This window comes from Salvelinus fontinalis, chromosome 33, assembly GCF_029448725.1.
Source record: "Salvelinus fontinalis isolate EN_2023a chromosome 33, ASM2944872v1, whole genome shotgun sequence".
Lineage (NCBI taxonomy): Eukaryota > Metazoa > Chordata > Actinopteri > Salmoniformes > Salmonidae > Salvelinus > Salvelinus fontinalis.
In genome coordinates, this window is record NC_074697.1 from 33,423,965 (window position 1) to 33,447,197 (window position 23,233).

A 23,233-nucleotide genomic window follows, 5' to 3' on the forward strand; every position below is an offset into this window, starting at 1 on the left:
GCAGCAATTTGACCATGAACTCCTGATTCACACAGTCTCCTCTAAACAGTTGATGTTGAGATGTGTCTGTTACTTGAACTCTGTGAAGCATTTATTTGGGCTGCAATTTCTGAGGCTGGTAACTCTAATGAACATCCTCTGCAGCAGAGGTAATTGGGTCTTCCTTTCCTGTGGCGGTCCTCATGAGAGCCAGTTTCATCATAGCGCTTGATGGTTTTTGCGACTGCACTTGAAGAAAGTTATTGAAATGTTCTGCATGGACTGACCTTCATGACCTTCAAGTAATGATGGACTGTCGTTTCTCTTTGCTTATTTGAGCTGTTCTTGTCATAATATGGACTTGGTCTTTTACCAAATAGGGATATCTTCTGTATACCCCCCTACCTTGTCACAACACAACTGATTGGCTCAAACACATTGAGAAGGAAAGATATTCCACAAATTAACTTTTACAATGCACACCTGTTTATTGAAATGCATTCCAGGTGACTACCTCATGAAGCTGGTTGAGATAATGCCAGGAGTGTGCAAAGGGTGGCTACTTTGAAGAATCTCAAATATGAAATATATTTTGATTTGTTTAACACTTTTTTGCTTACTACATGATTCCATGTGTTATTTCATAGTTTTGATTTCTTCACTATTATTCTACAATGTAGAAAATAGTAAAAATCAAGAAGAACCCTTGAATGAATAGGTGTGTCCAAAGTTTTGACTGGTACTGTATATATTCACTGCATATGCATTCTTTCACACTCTGACACACGCAGACATAGTCAGAGAGTGACTCACATTCTCACACACACATATCTGCGCGTAAGGGTGTGTATGTGTATCAATAAAAGATGTGCTATGAATTAGTGATGGGGTACATAATGGACAGGCTGCGTTAAGGAGTGGAGCTGCTGTAACAGTGTTCCAGGGGTGTAACAGCTGGCCCAGTCAGGGCTGTCTTCCCATATCACATCTGTACCCAGCAAACACTCATACGCTTTCTGGAGAGGAGGGGAGGGGAGAGAGGAAAAGGGGTGGATTGAGGAGAAAGTGTGGAGTGTTGAGAAGAGAGAGAAATATATGTCATTTAGCAGACGCTGTTATCCAAAGCGACTTGGTCATGCGTGCATACATTTTACAGTATGTGTGGTTGGTCGCGGGAATCAAGCACCATGCTCTACCTCCCCTTTCCTCTCCACTCTGCTCCTCTCCTCCCTTCCATCTTTCTCAGAGGAGTTCAACCATTAGTCCAGAAGTGTCAAACATATAGGTGTTTTGAGTAAAACAAATGTTTATTTTTATTATTTTTATGTAGGGGAATGAACCGGACTCAATTTACTTTAAAATGACTGAAACCAAATCAAAACTGTATAGAAATTATAATGGACATATATTCATAGTTTATTGACTGTCCAGCTCGCTGATAATCACTAGACAGTAGGGAGCATCGAAAATTCCAAAAACGATGCAAGACAATTTTTTTCAATTTTGACTGCAAGGAATTTTCAGTGCGGCCCTCGTTGCAGACCAAATGCAGCCCCCGGGGCAAAATGAGTTCGACTCCCCTGTTTTAGACCAACATAGCGCATGTCCCACAGATACAACTACCCACTAACTATAACGTGTCATCAATTCTAATGTCATGGCCCTACTGGAGTGTCCAAGATCAAAGCCAAACCAGAATCACTCTAAATGGCTACATTCAGACAACCAGCTATGATGGAGCCCCTTCGTTTTCAGTCTCATTTTCATACATATGCTCTAATGTTGTTTTCCCCCTCGTCTCTAAATGGACTCGTTCAGGGTGTGCCTAGTGATATTAGGATAAGCCTTCCATATACCATGTTCCACTTCTGTTTACATAGCTGCCGTATTATTACCTATAAACTGATTCAGAGACAATAGTACAGGATGCTGTTTCTCCCTCCTCCCGGGCATTTAGAACCAGGCTGTGTCTTAAATGGCACCCTATCCCTATATAGTGCACTTCTTTTGACCAGGGCCCATGGGGCTGTAGTCAAAAATAGTGCACAATAGAGGCAATAGGGTATCATTTGAGACGCAGCCCCGTCAGTGAAGACTAAATAATGGAATACGGAGTCGGTCAGCTAATTGAATAAGGAGTTGATTAGTAGAAATGGACTGTAACGTTAAGTGGTATGATCCATTGAACCCTGGTCTGTACTTAGAGAGGTAGTGCCCTAAGGCTTAAGCAGCTTACCTGCTACGGTAAGAGCATGTTTAACCATTTGAAGATAGGCCTATCTCCAGCTTCCTGTGCTTCCCAAATGGCACCCTATTCCCTACATAGTGCACTACTTTTGACCAGAGCTCTTTGGGGAATAGGGTGCCATTTGGGGAGCAGACTCTGAATGGTTGTAGCTACTTTACGGGCTCTATATAATAGTTTATATGGCCAGCAGACAGCTTTGTTGTGTCCTCCCAGTCTTTAGCCTGCTGCTGTTTGCCCACTCTGGGTTAATAGTACAGTATGTGTTACCCTTTCTTCCCTGTGTGTTTTCTCAGAAGTTAAAATTCTCAAGTCCATGAGAGCGTATTCATACTTCCATTACCATATCACGTTGTTTCTTTTCTCTGCATTTCTTGGATCAAAAGGACAAACGGACCAAGGCTACGTGCCAAACAGCACCATATTCTCTTTATAGTGCACTACTTTGACCATGGTTCATATGGGTCTGGTCTAAAGTAGTTCACTATATAGGGAATGGGTAAGGGTGCCATTTTGAATGAACACAAAGTCTTGCTCTCAGGGGTCGTGTCCCAGGTCAAGAGGTCAACATCAGCAGTGCTTTTCTGAAGGGAACAAGGAAGTTAGTTTTGATTGGCTCCACATTCAGCATGAACTGTACTGTAAATGGACAAGAATCAGCTCACATTGATGAAAGCTATTATACTGTACATTATAATGTACATAATGGCAGTCTATAGGACAAGATGCTCTTGCATGCATTCAGTATTTAGCCTCTGGTCTTGCAGTGAGTCTCCTCTGTTCTCTTTGTCCTGGATCCCTTTATGTTTCTTTAACTCTGACTCTCTCTCCGTGACCTCTGTGTGTCCTCTCTCTTGACCCCTGCCTCAACTCGGGTGTCTCTCAGTTCTAGCCCATTCCGAGGTTGATACGGTCAGGCTGACATGGCCCGTTTGCACTCTGCTGCTAATGGACAGCCGTCCGAGCTTCCTCTTGCACAGCTCTGTCCCCTGACCAAGGAACACAAGTTTGCTTTCATTCTCCTCCCGGTTCCGCTAAGCACCCGCACCACACAGACAGGGCTAGCTGGGATAAGGGGGGGTGTAAACGGAAAGAAGAGGTGGGGGGTGGCAGGGTGTCCCAGGCCAGAGAGCATGTGTAGCTGTGTCCCCTGAAGTAAAGGGACAGCAGGGGACTATGAGGGGGTACAGATCTGTGGTGTTGGGTATCAGCTGGATCATGGAATGTTCCGCAGGAGTATGTTGGATGTATCTCATGTCTTTGTCTTCTGTCAGATGTGTGTATGTTTCATATGTGTATCTCAACACCCACCCACACCCACTCAACACTGCAGCACCTCAGCTCCAGTAGAAAGGTAGCGAGTGAGTGGCCTGACGTGATGTGGCCTGATTGTAGGGAAAGTCCCCTTCACAGCAGAATAGCACCATACACACACAACCACCAGTCTGCTCAGCTGAGCTGTCTCAACACACAGCAGAGAGGACTGGGGATTAAGTTGTGGTAATAACATCCTGTTTTCGGATTAAGTTCAGAGGTCGACCGATTAATCGGAAATGGCCGATTAATTACGTCTGATTTCAATTTTTCATAACAATCGGAAATCAGTATTTAAAAAAAAAAAAAAAAAATGTACACCTTTATTTCATCTTTATTTAACTAGGCAAGTCAGTTAAGAACACATTCTTATTTTCAATGACGGCCTAGGAATGGTGGGTTAACTGCCTCGTTCAGGGGCAGAACGACAGATTTTTACCTTGTCAGCTCGGGGGATTCAATCTTGCAACCTTACTGTTAACTAGTCCAACGCTCTAACCACCTGATTACATTGCACTCCGCGAGGAGCCTGCCTGTTACGTGAATGCAGTAGAAGCCAAGGTAAGTTGCTAGCTAGCATTAAACTTATCTTATAAAAAACAATCAATCAATCATAATCACTAGTTATAACTACACATGGTTGATGATATTAGTAGTTTATCTAGCGTTCCTGCGTTGCATATAATCGATGCGGTGTGTTTCGTTGCTCCAATGTGTACCTAACCATAAACATCAATGCCTTTCTTAAAATCAATACACAGAAGTATATAATTTTAAACCTGCATATTTAGCTAAAAGAAATCCAGGTTAGCAGGCAATATTAACCAGGTGAAATTGTGTCACTTCTCTTGCGTTCATTGCACGCAGAGTCAGTGTATATGCAACAGTTTGGGCCGCCTAATTTGCCAGAATTTTACGTAATTATGACATAACATTGAAGGTTGTGCAATGTAACAGGAATATTTAGACTTATGGATGCCACCCGTTAGATAAAATACGGAACGGTTCCGTATTTCACTGAAAGAATCAACGTCTTGTTTTCGAGATGATAGTTTCCGGATTCGACCATATTAATGACCTAAGGCTCGTATTTCTGTGTGTTATTATGTTATAACTAAGGCTATGATTTGATAGAGCAGTCTGACTGAGCGATGGTAGGCAGCAGCATGCTCGTAAGCATTCATTCAAACAGCATTTTCCTGCGTTTTGCCAGAAGCTCTTCGCTGTCCTTCAAGCCTATCAACTCCCGAGATTAGGCTGGTGTAACCGATGTGAAATGGCTAGCTAGTTAGCGGGGTGTGCGCTAATAGCGTTTCAAACGTCACTCGCTCTGAGACTTGGAGTAGTTATTCCCCTTGCTCTGCATGGGTAACGCTGCTTCGAGGGTGACTGTTGTCGATGTGTTCCTGGTTCGAGCCCAGGTAGGAGCGAGGAGAGGGACGGAAGCTATACTGTTACCTTGCCTTTCTAATCGACCTGGCCCGGGTACCCTGGAAGGATATTGACCTCATCCCGTCAGTTGAGGATGCCTGGTCATTCTTTAAAAGTTACTTCCTCACCATATTAGACAAGCATGCTCCGTTCAAAAAATGCAGAACCAAGAACAGATATAGCCCTTGGTTCACTCCAGACCTGACTGCCCTCGACCAGCACAAAAACATCCTGTGGCGAACTGCAATAGCATCGAAGAGCCCCCGCGATATGCAACTGTTCAGGGAAGTCAGGAACCAATACACGCAGTCAGTCAGGAAAGCAAAGGCCAGCTTTTTCAAGCAGAAATTTGCATCCTGTAGCTCTAACTCCAAAAAGTTCTGGGATACTGTAAAGTCCATGGAAAACAAGAGCACCTCCTCCCAGCTTCCCACTTCACTGAGGCTAGGTAACACGGTCACCACTGATAAGTCCGTGATAATCAAAAACTTCAACAAACATTTCTCAATGGCTGGCCATGCCTTCCTCCTGGCGACTCCAACCTTGGCAAACAGCCCCGCCCCCCCCGCTGCTACTCGCCCAAGCCTCCCCAGCTTCTCCTTTACCCATATCCAGATAGCAGATGTTCTGAAAGAGCTGGAAAACCTGGACCCATACAAATCAGCTGGGCTTGACAATCTGGACCCCCTATTTCTGAAACTGTCCGCCGCCATTGTCGCCCCCCCTATTACCAGCCTGTTCAACCTCTCCAAGGATTGGAAAGCTGCCGCGGTCATCCCCCTCTTCAAAGGGGGAGACACCCTGGACCCAAACTGTTACAGACCTATATCCATCCTGCCCTGCCTATCTAAGATCTTCGAAAGCCAAGTCAACAAACAGATCACTGACCATCTCGAATCCCACCGTACCTTCTCCGCTGTGCAATCCGGTTTCCGAGCCGGTCACGGGTGCACCTCAGCCACGCTCAAGGTACTAAACGATATCATAACCGCCATCGATAAAAGACATTACTGTGCAGCCATCTTCATCGACCTGGCCAAGGCTTTCGACTCTGTCAATCACCATATTCTTATCGGCAGACTCAGTAGCCTCGGTTTTTCTAATGACTGCCTTGCCTGGTTCACCAACTACTTTGCAGACAGAGTTCAGTGTGTCAAATCGGAGGGCATGTTGTCCGGTCCTCTGGCAGTCTCTATGGGGGTACCACAGGGTTCAATTCTCGGGCCGACTCTTTTCTCTGTATACATCAATGATGTTGCTCTTGCTGCGGGCGATTCCCTGATCCACCTCTATGCAGACGACACCATTCTGTATACTTCCGGCCCTTCCTTGGACACTGTGCTATCTAACCTCCAAACGAGCTTCAATGCCATACAACACTCCTTCCGTGGCCTCCAACTGCTCTTAAACGCTAGTAAAACCAAATGCATGCTTTTCAACCGTTCGCTGCCTGCACCCGCACGCCCGACTAGCATCACCACCCTGGACGGTTCCGACCTAGAATATGTGGACATCTATAAGTACCTAGGTGTCTGGCTAGACTGCAAACTCTCCTTCCAGACTCATATCAAACATCTCCAATCCAAAATCAAATCTAGAGTCGGCTTTCTATTCCGCAACAAAGCCTCCTTCACTCACGCCGCCAAACTTACCCTAGTAAAACTGACTATCCTACCGATCCTCGACTTCGGCGATGTCATCTACAAAATAGCTTCCAATACTCTACTCAGCAAACTGGATGCAGTTTATCACAGTGCCATCCGTTTTGTTACTAAAGCACCTTATACGACCCACCACTGCGACCTGTATGCCCTAGTCGGCTGGCCCTCGCTACATGTTCGTCGTCAGACCCACTGGCTCCAGGTCATCTACAAGGCTATGCTAGGTAAAGTGCCGCCTTATCTCAGTTCACTGGTCACGATGGCTACACCCACCCGTAGCACGCGCTCCAGCAGGTGTATCTCACTGATCATCCCTAAAGCCAAAACCTCATTTGGACGCCTTTCCTTCCAGTTCTCTGCTGCCTGCGACTGGAACGAATTGCAAAAATCTCTGAAGTTGGAGACTTTTATCTCCCTCAACAACTTTAAAAATCTGCTATCCGAGCAGCTAACCGATCGCTGCAGCTGCACATAGTCCATCTGTAAACTACCCACCCAATTTACCTACCTCACCCCCCATACTGCTTTTATTTATTTACTTTTCTGCTCTTTTGCACACCAGTATCTCTTCTTGCACATGATCATCTGATGATTTATCACTCCAGTGTTAATCTGCTAAATTGTAATTACTCGATTTATTGCCTACCTCATGCCTTTTGCACACATTGTATATAGATTCTCTTTTTTTTTCTACCATGTTATTGACTTGTTTATTGTTTACTCCATGTGTAACTCTGTGTTGTTGTCTGTTCACACTGCTATGCTTTATCTTGGCCAGGTCGCAGTTGCAAATGAGAACTTGTTCTCAACTAGCCTACCTGGTTAAATAAAGGTGAAATAAATAAATAAAAAATAAAAAAATAACACTGGCAATACTAAAGTGCCTATAAGAACATCCAATAGTCAAAGGTTAATGAAATACTAATGGTATAGAGAGAAATAGTCCTATAATTCCTATAATAACTACAACCTAAAACTTCTTACCTGGGAATATTGAAGACTCATGTTAAAAGGAACCACCAGCTTTCATATGTTCTCATGTTCTGAGCAAGGAACTTAAACGTTAGCTTTCTTACATGGCACATATTGCACTTTTACTTTCTTCTCCAACACTTTGTTTTTGCATTATTTAAACCAAATTGAACATGTTTCATTATTTATTTGAGGCTAAATTGATTTTATTGATGTATTATATTAAGTTAAAATAAGTGTTCATTCAGTATTGTTGTAATTGTCATTATTACAAATACATTTAAAAAATCTGCCGATTAATCGGTATCGGCCTTTTTTGGTCCTCCAATAATTGGTATCGGTATCGGCATGGAAAAATCATAATCGGTCGACCTCTAGTCCAGAGGTATGTTTGTGTGTGTGGGTCTGTCCCAATTGGTACCCCATTCCCTATAGTGTACTAATTTTGACCAGTTGAGTCTTAGGTGTGGATAGGGTATTATTTGGGTGGTAGGCTGTTTGTGTGTGTGTATTTAGAGAGGATGGTGTGGTGTATTTTCAACTGCTTGCCAAATCATCTGTGTGAGCAACTAATGAGGAAGTCTCCTCTAAATCCAATGTGGCTTAAATATAAACATAGACTGACAACAGTTTGGCACACACACACACACACACACACACACTTTCTCTCTTCCACACACCCAGCGAGGGGGTAATGATGAGGGACAATCAGTGTGTATGGTATAGCGTTTCACAGCATCCTGGTGTATAGCAGGGCTTTAAAACCAGTACAAGCTCTTTACCAGAGAGATGAGTGGAAGTAATGAGGAGAAGAGAGGGAGATAGAGAGGGATGCATAGAGAGGAGTGATTGTATCTCCATGCAGCAGGCCTGGTGTAATGAGGTCTGATTGGAGATGAAGCAGTCCACCGTTTATCTGCTGACCCATGAGAGTGTGTGTGTGTGGCCCCAGAGCCAGCTGGGGCCAATTGTAAGATTAAATTTAAAACTCAAAAACATTCAGTTGGGATAAGTATAGTATCGGTGTGTGTTACTGCCTCACTCCCAGACTCTCTGAGACGAGAGAGATAGAGGAGGGAAAGATGGAGAGGAAAGAGCGACGAGAAAGTGGCATCACCTCTCCTCCTCGCTCCTCTCCTGTCCTCTCCTCCTTGCTCCTCTTCTGTCCTCCTCTTCACCTCTCCTGTCTTCGCTCCTCTCCTGTCCTGTCCTCCTCGCTCCTCTCCTGTCCTCTCCTCCTCGCTCCTCTTCTGTCCTCCTCTTCACCTCTCCTGTCTTCGCTCCTCTCCTGTCCTGTCCTCCTCGCTCCTCTCCTGTCCTGTCCTCCTCTTCACCTCTCCTGTCCTCCTCTTCACCTCTCCTGTCCTCGCTCCTCTCCTGTCCTCTCCAGCTCTCCTGTCCTGTCCTCGCTCCTCTCCTGTCCTCTTCGCTTCTCTCCTGTCCTCTCCTCCTCACTTTTCTCCTGTCCTCTCCTCGCGCCTCTCCTGTCCTCCTCCTCTTCTCCTTGCTCCTCGCTCCTCTCCTCTCCTGTCCTTTCTTCCTCTCTCATGTGTTCTCTTCCCCGCTCCTCTCCTGTTCTCTGCTCACTCCTCTCCTGTCCTCACCTCCTCTCTCCCCTCCTCGCTCCTCTCCTCTCGCCTCTCCTGCCCTCTCCTCGCTCCTCTCCTGTCCTCCCCTCCTCGCTTCTCTCCTGTCCTCTTCTCTTCTCTCCTGTCATATCCTCTTCTCTCCTCTTTTCTCCTCTCCTCGCTCTCCTATCCTTTCCTCTCTTCTCTTCGCTCTCCTGTCCTCTCCTGCTCTCTCCTCCTCTCTTCTCTCCCTTCTCCTCTCCACCTCTCCTGTCCTCTCCTCCTCACACCTCTCCTGTCCTCTCCTCCTCTCCCTTCTCCTCTCCTGTCCTCTCCTCCTCTCTCCTCTCCCTTCTCCTCTCCTGCTCTCTCCTCCTCTCTCCTCTCCCTTCTCCTCTCTCCTCTCCTCCTCTCCTCAGCTCAGACCCACTGATTAAGAGACGCTGTGTTTTCTCTTTGACCCCTCTCTCCACTCCTCTCAACTTAATATGGCCCCCACACCACATCCTACACACACTCCACAAACACACACACATACATACATGGCAAACACACACAGCACAAAGACACAAAACATGCTCTCAGTGAGGAGGCTTGCATGTTTGTGTGTTGATTCAGTGTGTGAGAGTGCATGTATGTCTCAGTTCTTTACATGTATTTATCTATTTGGGTCTGTGTGTGTGTTTATTTACAGGAATTTGTAATTGTACGTGTGTGTGTGTGTGTGTGTGTGTGTGTGTGTGTGTGTGTGTGTGTGTGTGTGTGTGTGTGTGTGTGTGTGTGTGTGTGTGTGTGTGTGTGTGTGTGTGTGTGTGTGTGTGTGTGTGTGTGTGTGTGTGTGTGTGAGCTTGAGCCAGACTTAAGTAAGAAGAGGAGAGTTTAAGAGGATTAGGCCATTGACAGGATGCTGGATAATTTCTGGACATTATTTCCGCAGTCAGTCCACTTGGTAATGATGTATTTACTGAGCCCTGTAGAACTGTTATTGCATTTTGCCACAAAGCTTAACTCCCTCCTCGCTGGATTGTACCATGAGGCCAAATATAGTCCATTCTGTCTCACTTCACGGCTTCATCATATTCGGACAGGGACGGAGTGGCCATAGGACAGTTCTGCAAATGCCAGATGTGCTGGTCCATCTTTAGCCCAGTCACCCTGTCTAAATTTTTATATTTTTTCCCCCTGTATTCAGCTTGCTGTTTGTCCAGGCTTTGTCCCTAAGTATTTGTGTTTTAGTGGAAAGTGTCAAGTTTTACATTAATTGTTATTATTACATGTAACTACATTAGTAATGTGAATGAAAATGTAAATATAGTAACGAATCTGAAACAGAATGTGGTTGATTTTTGTTTCTTTAGATTCAGTCATTGTCATGTAGGTACTATGCAGTTACGATGTACAGCTGAGTGAATCCAGCCTGGTTAACAGACTAGTTGTAGTGTTAACCAGGCTGATTTCAGGGGGATGGGATTAGTTGGTGTTAACTACATGTCATAATGTTAGCTCTATGTCAAGTGTTACATAGCTTAGCTCCACATTAGAGCAGAGGGGCTTGTGTTGAGGGTGTGAGCATCAGGGTGGGTGGGTGTGATTGATTGATCGGGTGTTGATGTTATCAAGAGTAACATCTGATCCAGAGATCAACTTATTGGAAGGAAACCCTACTTTGGTCTATTATGAGTTCGAACAAGAATTGTTTAGGGGTTAGGAGATAGGGGGTAAGGGTTAGGAGAGAGGGGTTAGGGGTTAGGAGAGAGGGGCTAGGGGTTGAGGGTTAGGAGAGAGAGGCTAGGGGTTAAGAGAGAGGGGTTTAGGGTTAGGAGAGAGAGGCTCGGGGTTAAGAGAGAGGGGTTAGGGGTTAAGAGAGAGGGGCTAGGGGTTGAGGGTTAAGAGAGAGGGGCTAGGGGTTAGGAGAGAGAGGCTCGGGGTTAAGAGAGAGGGGCTAGGGGTTAGCAGAGAGGGGTTAGGGGTTAGGAGAGAGGGGCTAGGGGTTAAGGGTTAAGAGAGAGGGGTTAGGGGTTAGGAGAGAGAGGCTTGGGGTTAAGAGAGAGGGGTTGAGGGTTAAGAGAGAGGGGTTTAGGGTTAGGAGAGAGAGGCTCGGGGTTAGGAGAGAGAGGCTAGGGGTTAAGAGAGAGGGGTTGAGGGTTAAGAGAGAGGGGTTGAGGGTTAGGAGAGAGAGGCTCGGGGTTAGGAGAGAGAGGCTAGGGGTTAAGAGAGAGGGCTTGAGGGTTAAGAGAGAGGGGTTGAGGGTTAGGAGAGAGAGGCTCGGGGTTAGGAGAGAGAGGCTAGGGGTTAGAAGAGAGGGCCTAGGGGTTAGGAAAGAGGGACTAGGGGATAGAAGAGAGGGGCTAGGGGTTAGCAGAGAGGGGCTAGTGGTTAGGAGAGGGAGGCTAGGGGTTAGGAGAGAGGGGCTAGGATTTGAGTGTTAGGAGAGAGGGGCTAGGGGTTAGGAGAGAGGGGCTAGGAGTTAGGAGAGAGAGGCTAGGGGTTAGGAGTAGAGGTCGACCGATTAATCGGAATGGGCAATTAATTAGGGCCGATTTCAAGTTTTCATAACAATCTGTAATCAGCATTTTTGGACACCGATCATGGCCGATTACATTGCACTTCACGAGGACACTGTGTGGCAGGCTGACTACCTGTTATGCGAGTGCAGCAAGGAGCCAAGGTAAGGTGCTAGCTAGCATTAAACGTATCTTATAAAAAACAATCAATCTTAACATAATCACTAGTTAACTACACATGGTTGATGATATTACTAGTTTATCTAGCTTGTCCTGCGTTGCATATAATCGATGCGGTGCCTGTTAATTTATCATTGAATCACAGCCTACTTCGCCAAACGGGTGAATTAACAAGCGCATTCGCAAAAAAAGCACTGTCGTTGCACCAATGTGTACCTAACCATAAACATCAACGCCTTTCTTAAAATCAATACACAAGTATATCTTTTTAAACGTGCACATTTAGGTAATATTGCCTGCTAACATTAATATTTTTTAAATGGGGAAATTGTGTCACTTCTCTTGCGTTCTGTGCAACAGAGTCAGGGTATATGCAGCAGTTTGGGCCGCCTGGCTCGTTGCGAACTGTGAAGACTATTTCTTCCTAACAAAGACAGCCAACTTCGCCAAATGGGGGATGATTTAACAAAAGCACATTTGCGAAAAAAGCACAATCGTTGCACGAATGTACCTAACCATAAACATCAATGCCTTTCTTAAAATCAATACACAGAAGTATATATTTTTAAACCTGCATATTTAGTTAAAAGAAATTCATGTTAGCAGGCAATATTAAACTAGGGAAATTGTGTCACTTCTCTTGCGTTCATTGCACGCAGAGTCAGGGTATATGCAACAGTTTGGGCCACCTGGCTCGTTGCGAACTAATTTGCCAGAATTTTACGTAATTATGACATAACATTGAAGGTTGTGCAATGTAACAGGAATATTTAGACTTATGGATGCCACCCGTTAGATAAAATACGGAACGGTTCCGTATTTCACTGAAAGAATCAACGTCTTGTTTTCGAGATGATAGTTTCCGGATTCGAGCATATTAATGAACTAAGACTCGTATTTCTGTGTGTTATTATGTTATAACTAAGGCTATGATTTGATAGAGCAGTCTGACTGAGCGATGGTAGGCAGCAGCATGCTCGTAAGCATTCATTCAAACAGCATTTTCCTGCGTTTTGCCAGAAGCTCTTCGCTGTGCTTCAAGCCTATCAACTCCCGAGATTAGGCTGGTGTAATCAATGTGAAATGGCTAGCTAGTTAGCGGGGTGTGCGCTAATAGCGTTTCAAACGCCACTCGCTCTGAGACTTGGAGTAGTTATTCCCCTTGCTCTGCATGGGTAACGCTGCTTCGAGGGTGGCTGTTGTCGTTGTGTTCCTGGTTCGATACCAGGTAGGAGCGAGGAGAGGGATGGAAGCTATACTGTTACACTGGCAATACCAAAGTGCCTATAAGAACATCCAATAGTCAAAAGTTAATGAAATACAAATGGTATAGAGAGAAATAGTCCTATAATTCCTATAATAACTACAACCTAAAACTTCTTACCTGGGAATATTGAAGACTCATGTTAAAAGGAACCACCAGCTTTCATATGTTCTCATGTTCTGAGCAAGGAACTTAAACGTTAGCTTTCTTACATGGCACATATTGCACTTTTACTTTCTTCTCCAACACTTTGTTTTTTCATTATTTAAACCAAATTGAACATGTTTCATTATTTATTTGAGGCTAAATTGATTTTATTGATGTATTATATTAAGTTAAAATAAGTGTTCATTCAGTATTGTTGTAATTGTCATTATTACAACAACAAAAAAACAACAACAAAAAATATCGGCCGATTAATCGGTATCAGCTTTTTTTGGTCCTCCAATAATCGGTAACGGTATCGGCGTTGAAAAATCATAATCGGTCGACCTCTAGTTAGGAGAGAGGGGTTAGGAGATAGGGGTTGAGGGTTAGGAGAGAATGGCTAGGGGTTAGGAGAGAGGGCTATGGGTTAGGAGAGAGGGGCTATGGGTTAGGAGAGAGGGGTTAGGAGAGAGAGGCTAGGGGTTAGGAGAGAGAGGCTTGGGGTTAGGAGAGAGGGGCTAGGGGTTAGGAGAGAGAGGGTCTAGGGGTTAGGAGAGAGGGGCTAGGGGTTAGGGGTTAGGAGAGAGGGACTGGAGGTTAGGAGACCCTGTAGAACCAACGCTCTAGATAACATGAAAACAGCCTAATCAGCTCTGCTAGGGCATATAACATTTTCCGGGTGAGGTGTTCTCTCATTTCTGTCTGAAAGTAGCTAGCAAGCTAGCCAAAATTAGGCAGTTAGCTTGGGTGCTTGACTACTGTTATTTTATTTTTTTATATTTTTTATTTAACCTTTATTTAACCAGGTAGGCAAGTTGAGAACAAGTTCTCATTTACAACTGCGACCTGGCCAAGATAAAGCAAAGCAGTTCGACACAAACAACACAGAGTTACACATGGAATAAACAAACATATAGTCAATAATACAGTAGAGGAAAAAAGGTATATATACAGTGTGTGCAAATGAGGTAAGATAAGGGAGGTAAGGCAATAAAATAAGCCATAGTGGCGAGGTAATTACTTTATAGCAATTAAACACTTGAGTGATAGATGTGCAGAACATGAATGTGCAAGTAGAGATACTGGGGTGCAAAGGAGCAAAATAAATAAATCCAGTATGGGGATGAGGTAGTTGGATGGGCTATTTACAGATGGGCTATGTACAGGTGCAATGATCTGGTAGCTGCTCTGACAGCTGGTGCTTGAAGTTAGTGAGGGAGATAAGAGTCTCCAGCTTCAGCGATTTTTGCAGTTCATTCCAGTCATTGGCAGCAGAGAACTGGAAGGAAAGGCGGCCAAAGAAGGAATTGGCTTTGGGGGTGACCAGTGAAATATACCTGCTGGAGCGCGTGCTATGGCTGGGTGCTGCTATGGTGACCAGTGAACTGAGATAAGGCGGGGCTTTACCTTGCAAAGACTTTTAGATGACCTGGAGCCAGTGGGTTTGGCGCCGAGTATGAAGCGAGGGCCAGCCAACGAGAGCGTACAGGTCGCAGTGGTGGGTAGTATATGGGGCTTTGGTGACAAAACGGATGGCACTGTGATAGACTGCATCCAATTTATTGAGTAGAGTGTTGGAGGCTATTTTGTAAATGACATTGCCGAAGTCGAGGATCGGTAGGATAGTCAGTTTTAGGAGGGTATGTTTGGCAGCATGAATGAAGGATGCTTTGTTGCGAAATAGGAAGCTGATTCTAGATTTAATTTTGGATTGGAGATGCTTAATGTAGGTCTGGAAGGAGAGTTTACAGTCTAACCAGACACCTAGGTATTTGTAGTTGTCCACATATTCTAGGTCAGAACCGTCCAGAGCAGTGATGCTGGATGGGCGGGCAGGTGCGGGCAGCGACAGTTTGAAGAGCATACATTTTGTTTTACTTGCATTTAAGAGCAGTTGGAGGCCACGGAAGGAGTGTTGTATGGCATTGAAGCTCGTCTGGAGGTTAGTTAGCACAGTGTCCAAAGAAGGGCTAGAAGTATACAGAATCGTGTCGCCTGCGTAGAGGTGGATCAGAGAATCACCAACAGCAAGAGCGACATCATTGATGTATATGGAGAAGAGAGTCGGCCCGAGACTTGAACCCTGTGGCACCCCCATAGTGACTGCCAGAGGTCCGGACAACAGGCCCTACGATTTGACACACTGAACTCTATCAGAGAAGTGAACCAGGCGAGGCAGTCATTTGAGAACCCAAGGCTGTTGAGTCTGCGGCAGCTTTCCAATCATTGGGGATCTCAGACGATACAAAAGAGAGGTTGAACAGGCTAGTAATAGAGGTTGCAACAATTTCGGCAGATAATTTTAGAAAGAGAGGGTCCAGATTGTCTAGCCCGGCTGATTTGTAGGGGTCCAGATTTTGCAGCTCTTTAAGAACATCAGCTATCTGGATTTGGGTGAAGGAGAAATGGGGGAGGCTTGGGCGTGTTGCTCTGGGGGTGCGGGGCAGTTCAACGGGGTAGGGGTAGCCAGGTGGAAAGCATAGCTAGCCGTAGAAAAATGCTTATTGAAATTCTCAATTATCGTGGATTTATTGGTGGTGACAGTGTTTCCTAGCCTCAGTGCAGTGGGCAGCTGGGAGGAGGTGCTCTTATTCTCCATGGACTTTAGTGTCCCAGAACTTTTTTGAGTTTTTGCTACAGGATGCAAATTTCTGTTTGAAAAAGCTAGCCTTAGCTTTCCTAACTGCTTATGTATATTGGTTCCTAACTTCCCTGAAAAGTTGCATATCACGGGGGCTAATTGATGCTAGAGAACTTTAAACAGTGGTAAAACCAAACAGAAGTAAAAAAAAAAAAAAAAAAAAAAAAAAAAAAAAAATGTTAAAAATAAATAAATAAAGCCAAAACCAACGCCACAGGATGTTTTTGTGCTGGTCAAGGGCAGTCAGGTCTGGAGTGAACCAAGGGCTGTATCTGTTCCTGCTTCTACATTTTTTGAATGGGGCATGCTTATTTAAGATGGTGAGGAAGGCACTTTTAAAGAATAACCATGCATCCTGTGCTGACGGGATGAGGTCGATATCCTTCCAGGAGGTCAGAATGTTCAGATCAACCCTACTCCTCGGCCAGAGCGTCCAGTGTACGCTCTGAACGCTCCGAGAGCAAAATGCTCTGAAATTCCGAGCGCTCTCTGAGCACGCTCAGACACTCCAGAGGGAATTTATGAACACACCCTGTGAGTCATCATACCCATAAAACCTAGCGGTCAAACAGGGAAATGGTTCCAATCATTTTTCTACCATTTGTTTTTCCCATAAGGGATTTAGAAACACTTAAAATAAGGGTTGTGTTTCATGTGGGCTTACCCTGGGGTGACGTTTTGATAACCAAGTAAATCTCACTAAGACCAGGTAACTTCTATTAATATATTCGACTGTATTTACCCCCCAAAAAATGAAATGCTAATTAGCTGCTAATGTGGCTATCATAAAGAACTACAAATGCCATCATGATCTGGGCTGGGATATGGAGAGAGGGGCTAGGATAAGTAGAGGGGCTAGTGGTTAGTAGAGGGGCTAGGGGATGGGCTAAGGGTTAGGATAGAGGGCCTAGGGGTTAGCAGATGGCCTAGGGGTTAGCAGAGGGCCTGATTAGCAGAGATAGGCTAGAGGAGGGGCTAGGGGTTAGCAGAGGGGCTAGGGGTTAGTAGAGGTGCTAGGGGAAGGGCTAAATGTTAGCAGAGGGGGGCGAGGAGAGGGGGGTGAGGAGAGTGGTTAGGAGAGAGGGACTAGGAGAGTGGGACTAGGGGTTAGGAGAGGGGGACTAGGAGAGAGGGACTAGGGAAGAGGGGCTAGGGGTTAGAAGAGGGAAGCTAGGAGAAAGGGTCTAGGGGTTAGGAGAGAGGGGCTAGGGGTTAAGAGAGGGTGCTAGGGGGTAAGAGAGGGGGTGAGGGGTTAGGAGAGGGGAGCTAAGAGAGAGGGGTTAGGAGACAGGGGCTAGGGGTTAAGAGAGGGGGGCTAGGGGTTAAGAGAGGGGGCGAGGGGTTAGGAAAGGGGGGCTAGGGGTTAAGAGAGCGGGCGAGGGGTTAGGAGAGGGGGACTAGGGGTTCAGAGAGGGGGCGAGGGGTTAGGAGAGGGGGGCTAGGGGTTAAGAGAGGGGGGCTAGGGGTTAGGAGAGGGGGGCTAGGGGTTAGGAGAGGGGGGCTAGGTGTTAAGAGAGGGGGGCTAGGTGTTAAGAGAGGGGGGCTAGGGGTTAAGAGAGGGGGGCTAGGGGTTAAGAGAGGGGGGCTAGGGGTTAGGAGAGGGGGGCTAGGGGTTAGGAAAAGGGATAGAAGATAGTCCAGAGGAGAAGAGGAAGCAAGAGAGAGGTGAGTTGTATAGTCTGTGCTCTCAGAGAGACACCAGCACCTCTACATTATTACATCTGAGTAACTGATATCATTAGACATGACCCATATCATTACTGATTAACACTTACTGTCTGTCTGCGTGTGTGTACATGTGTGCGTATGTGTGGTCCCGTGTGTGTGCGCACGTCTGTACGTGCGTGTCTGTGTGCTTGTAGTGAGTGCATGAGAGTGAAACCCCAATGTGGAACAGTAGTTGTCGTCAGCCCCTGGGATTACTGTTCTGCTGTGACTGTGTTTCTGCTGCTTGTATCCAAGCAAATGAAAAAGGGAGGGAGGTGGGATAGAGTAACATGTGGAACAGAGTGGTGTGTTGCGTGGATTCTGTGGAAGGTAGGAAGGTAGGGCGGCTTTGTGTAGCTAGTCGGATCTGAAGCCAACAGCTACTGTTTCCCGTGGGACATTCTCATGGCTCCAGTATAACCTCTCCCTTCAGTCCACACCGCCTGGTTTACTTATGTCATGGATTGGATTTATACAAGGCTTTTACAGGTGCTTAAAGTGCTTTACATTGAATGGGAATGTGAGCACTGATATCTGAAGTGAGCACGTATTTGAGTTAAGTATTCATTTGTATGTTGGAATGCTTGTAAGTGTTCGTGTCTGGCCTCTGCTTTTCCTCAGGCCGGTCCTGACCTAGTATGGCCTCTGCTTTTCCTCAGGCCGGTCCTGGCCTAGTCTGGCCTCTGCTTTTCCTCAGGCCGGTCCTGGCCTAGTCTGGCCTCTGCTTTTCCTCAGGCCAGTCCTGGCCTAGTCTGGCCTCTGCTTTTCCTCAGGCCGGTCCTGGCCTAGTCTGGCCTCTGCTTTTCTTCAGGCCGGTCCTGGCCTAGTCTGGCCTCTGCTTTTTCTCAGGCCTGTCCTGGCCTAGTCTGGCCTCTGCTTTTTCTCAGGCCTGTCCTGGCCTAGTCTGGCCTCTGCTTTTCCTCAGGCCGGTCCTGACCTAGTATGGCCTCTGCTTTTCCTCAGGCCGGTCCTGGCCTAGTCTGGCCTCTGCTTTTCCTCAGGCCGGTCCTGGCCTAGTCTGGCCTCTGCTTTTCCTCAGGCCGGTACTGGCCTAGTCTGGCCTCTGCTTTTTCTCAGGCCTGTCCTGGCCTAGTCTGGCCTCTGCTTTTTCTCAGGCCTGTCCTGGCCTAGTCTGGCCTCTGCTTTTTCTCAGGACGATCCTGGCCTAGTCTGGCCTCTGCTTTTTCTCAGGCCGATCCTGGCCTCTGCTTTTTCTCAGGCCGGTCCTGGCCTAGTCTTCCCTTGGCATTCTTCATTCTCTCTGAGCTGAGTGTCTACAATAGGATTCATGAGCACCTGTCACAGGGGTATGTGGGCAAACTAACTCACACAAACCCACATACACCCACCTCCCAACCTTTCAACCACACGCTACTGACCCCACCCATACACCCCCCCATTGTCATCATATATACCATCATCAATATGACTGGTATATATGTCTGATCTGTGTCAAAATGCATCTTGTTGATCACTGATCCTCACACCATGCCAGTCTGCACCCATCTTGACGGATATGTTTTACAACATGTCTTCTCTTTAATATGCTCCGTATGGCCATAGACTGACATGTAACAGTTTCCTGTGAATGGTGTTGGAGCAGCCTGTCAGACAGTGTGTCAGTCTACACAGAGGCAGACTGCTAGCTGGCATACCGTACTGTTACTGTTACTACTGGGATGGTTAATGAATCAGGTTGAGAGTCAGTGTGTTTGACAGAGCAGACCAACCAACCCAGAGACGTGGTAGTGGAGGGAGTCTGATCTAGTGGAGGGAGTGGCGTTTTGGGCCCTGTCCAGTAACAAGCCCCTAGCCCTTGTCCCCTATAGACACTTCATCTGTTGTAGATCTGGTAAAGTTGGATAGGGAGACTCAAAATGGTTGTAGCTCCGCCTTGGCCTCTGATAAAGACAACATCTGGCGGCTTTATATGTGAATGTACATTTGTATTGGTTTGGTACACAGACAGAAACAAGACAAAATCCCACACAGCACTACATAATCTACTTACATTGTTACAACACTTTCAATGTACAGCTCATAGAAGATTGGAATGTTCATTGTGTGTGTGTGTGTGTGTGTGTGTGTGTGTGTGTGTGTGTGTGTGTGTGTGTGTGTGTGTGTGTGTGTGTGTGTGTGTGTGTGTGTGTGTGTGTGTGTGTGTGTGTGTGTGTGTGTGTGTGTGTGTGTGTGTGTGTGTGTGTGTGTGTGCGCCTCTGTCTCTCCCCCACAGAGCTCCAGAGGGAGGGCAGTATTGAGACTCTTAGCAACAGCTCTGGCTCCACCAGCGGCTCCATCCCTCGTAACTTTGAGGGTTACCGCTCTCCACTGCCCACCAACGAGAGCCAGCCCCTCAGCCTCTTCCCCTCCGGATTCCCCTAGAAGAGACTAGGAGACAGCCTGCCTACCACCCTACAAGACCTGCGGTCAAATACTATTTTAAGTCTTTCAAATGCTTTGAGCGTTTGCTTTAGTCTGCCTGGGGTGCCTGGTGGGAGGGGGCTACATTTTACAACTATTCTATTGAGTCCAACTATTCTATTGATTCCAGACAAGCTCAATAAAGCCCAGATAAAGTATTTGAACCCAGGTCTGAGGCCATGTTGATGTTCATTAGGATGTTATTGTGAGCAGTGATTCCCTTTTCATGTTCCCTCCTCTCTCTTTCCAAATCCAGGAACTGTCCAGTGTTACTCTCACCTACCGATGTGTTTGTGTTTCTGTCTGTGTGTGTGTCTGTGTGTGTGTGTGTGGGGGGTGATGTGTCACATGGCGTGTGTTTCATTTTGGGTGTGTGTGCTGCTCCGTGTGTGTGTTGTTTGCCTGTGTGTATGAGTAGTGAGAGAGAAGGCAGAGTGCATTGAGTGAACAGTTTGTGACTCAGTCCCTCTGTGTGTGTGTGTGTGTGTGTGTGTGTGTGTGTGTGTGTGTGTGCGTGCGTGCGTGCGTGCGTGCGTGCGTATGTGCGAATAAAAAGTGCCCTGATGATTTTGTGTGAGTCACAAAATGCACCCTATTCCCAATATAGTGCACTATAAAGGGATAAGGCTGCAATTTGGAATGCAAACCACCTCTAGGTAGATACATTTTTGGGGGCTTTTAGTGACAGAAACAGGCTCAAAACAAAATGTTTGTTGCTGATTAGTTTACTGCTCATTTGAAATAGTTGAAGTTTGTTATTTAGCTAGACATGTTTTTATGGAGTTGATTAACTACGTGTCACTTTGACTTTTTCACAAGCTTGTAAATGGTGATGGACCTAATGTAGCTGTAGTTGTTTTACTTCTGAAGATAACGACCTAGCTCAGCATGCGAGCTGTAATGTATATTAGCTTTGTGTCACGTTCCTGACCTGTTTTCTGTTGTTTTGTATGTGTGTGATGGTCAGGGCGTGAGTTTTGGGTGGGCAGTCTATGTTTTCTGTTTCTATGTTGGTTTTGGGTTGCCTGGTATGGCTCTTAATTAGAGGCAGGTGTTTTGCGTTTTCCTCTAATTGAGAGTCATATTAAGGTAGGTTGTTCTCACTTTGTTTGTGGGTGATTGTCTCCTGTGTCAGTGTCTGTATGTTACGCCACACGGGACTGTTCCGGTTTTTGTTAGTTCGTTCGTTTTATGTAGTCTGTTTTCCTGGTTCATGCGTTCTTCAAGTTGTATGTAAGTTCGTGTCCAGGTCTGTCTACATTCGTTTATTTGTTTTGTAATTATTCAAGTGTTTGTCGTGTTTTTCCATTTTGTCTATTAAATCATTATGTATTCACAACCCGCTGCATTTTGGTCAAATCCCTGCTACTCCTCTTCGGATGAGGAGAAGGAGGAAGCCCGTTACACTTTGCTTATTAAGACCAAATCACTTCCATGTATGGTTTTCTCTTAATTTGGTAACTTTGATGGTTTCGATGGGTATCTTTTTAGTTTGTTGAGTCGAGTGTCTTCTGATGATTTCATCTTGCTTTGATTATGATTTTCTTTTTCTATTTTGCAACAAAAAACAGAGGTTTGTGCTTTAACAAAAGAAAAGGCTTATTCCTTACTTGCGTGCAGACACACACACCTCAAACACACCCCAAACACAAACACACACTTGTACGCTGAGTAACTACTTTGCCAGCTTTTCTTAGTGAATGAGTCATTGCTAGACTTGACCAGACCACATAGGACTTGATATGAAGTGTGATCTGATGCACTAGTGAGAACAGAAAGATAGACTCACCTTTGAGACTTAAAACAGGTTCTAAATATTTGGTCACTGATTTTGTATTCAGTGTTTGTCAACATTTTAATTTTAAAACACGATACAATCCTAGTCCTTTGTCTGGGGAATGGATGTCTGGTTGACTACACGGGTATGTTCAGAAAAATGCTACGTTACAGGACTTTCAGGTAGAAATACATTTTATAGAACATGTGACTCCTCTCTGTCCTGTAGGAAAAGGAGTCATTACAGATCTATATATTACATTTCTATCTGCAATGTTCGGAATGTTTCACCCTACTCAACACAGCCATGTTCCCGTAATTCTGCATGTTGAATGAGTCGATGGCTACTGCTGCTTGGTCACTGGACAATGTAACATAAAAGAGGCATGATGAATTTATTCATTTTAATGCGGAACACATGCTTTGTAATACATTTTTACTAATATTGGTTTTGTAAATTAAATGTATTGATGTGTTATCACCCCTGGATACTCAATGATTTCATATATGCTAAATAAATATAACACCTGCATAGTCATTGTTTCAATCACGTGAACAAAAGTTATCAGCAAGTGCTTTTGTAAATGTAAAGTGACTTCTCGTTTAATTTAAAGACAATAAATAAACCACACCAAAGCCAGTTCACATTTTCTGCCAGTTTATTGTGGAAAAAGCAGACCGTGAATACAACACTCTAAAACGTTTCACTCAGATCAATAGTCAAATGAACTTCAAAATGTTCAAAAATCGGTACAAGACTAATTGATGTAGGGCTTGTATTGTATTGGCTGAATTTCTTTAAATAGACAATTATGTGAACTGTCTTGTGCAACTGTCTTATTTAAATGCAGTTCACTTACCTTAGACGGGAGCTAAACTGGAGCTGAGACTGAAACAATGGCCATGTGAATGTGTTTGAGCAGGCATACTCATGTGAATGTGTTTGAGCAGGCATACTCATGTGAATGTGTTTGAGCAGGCATACTCATGTGAATGTGTTTGAGCAGGCATACTCATGTGAATGTGTTTGAGCAGGCATACTCATGTGAATGTGTTTGAGCAGGCATACTCATGTGAATGTGTTTGAGCAGGCATACTCATGTGAATGTGTTTGAGCAGGCATACTCATGTGAATGTGTTTGAGCAGGCATACTCATGTGAATATGTTTGAGCAGGCATACTCATGTGAATGTGTTTGAGCAGGCATACTCATGTGAATGTGTTTGAGCAGGCATACTCATGTGAATGTGTTTGAGCAGGCATACTCATGCCAGCAAGCACTGGCTCTGCTGTCTTCTTTAGGTTGTTTTCTCCATACAAAAAGAATCAATAGAACGGGCTTGGAACCTCTAACCCTGCCATTTTGGACCGGTAAACTTATGCATACACTTACAATGTCTGCCTGGTATTGTGATGGAATAAT

The 23,233-nt window shown here is 45.3% G+C and overlaps 1 protein-coding gene across 3 annotated transcripts in view; it reads left to right on the plus strand.

Moving 5' to 3' along the window:
* Positions 1-22,450, plus strand: part of LOC129832081 (BCAS3 microtubule associated cell migration factor-like) — a 326,378-nt gene extending 303,928 nt beyond the window's left edge. For all 3 annotated transcript variants that reach the window (XM_055895829.1, XM_055895830.1, XM_055895831.1), the window contains one exon: positions 19,847-22,450. In XM_055895829.1, the coding sequence (XP_055751804.1) occupies positions 19,847-19,995 (149 nt within the window). In that variant the 3' untranslated portion in view covers positions 19,996-22,450. The remainder of the gene's footprint in view (positions 1-19,846) is intronic.
* The last annotated feature ends 783 nt before the right edge of the window (positions 22,451-23,233 follow it).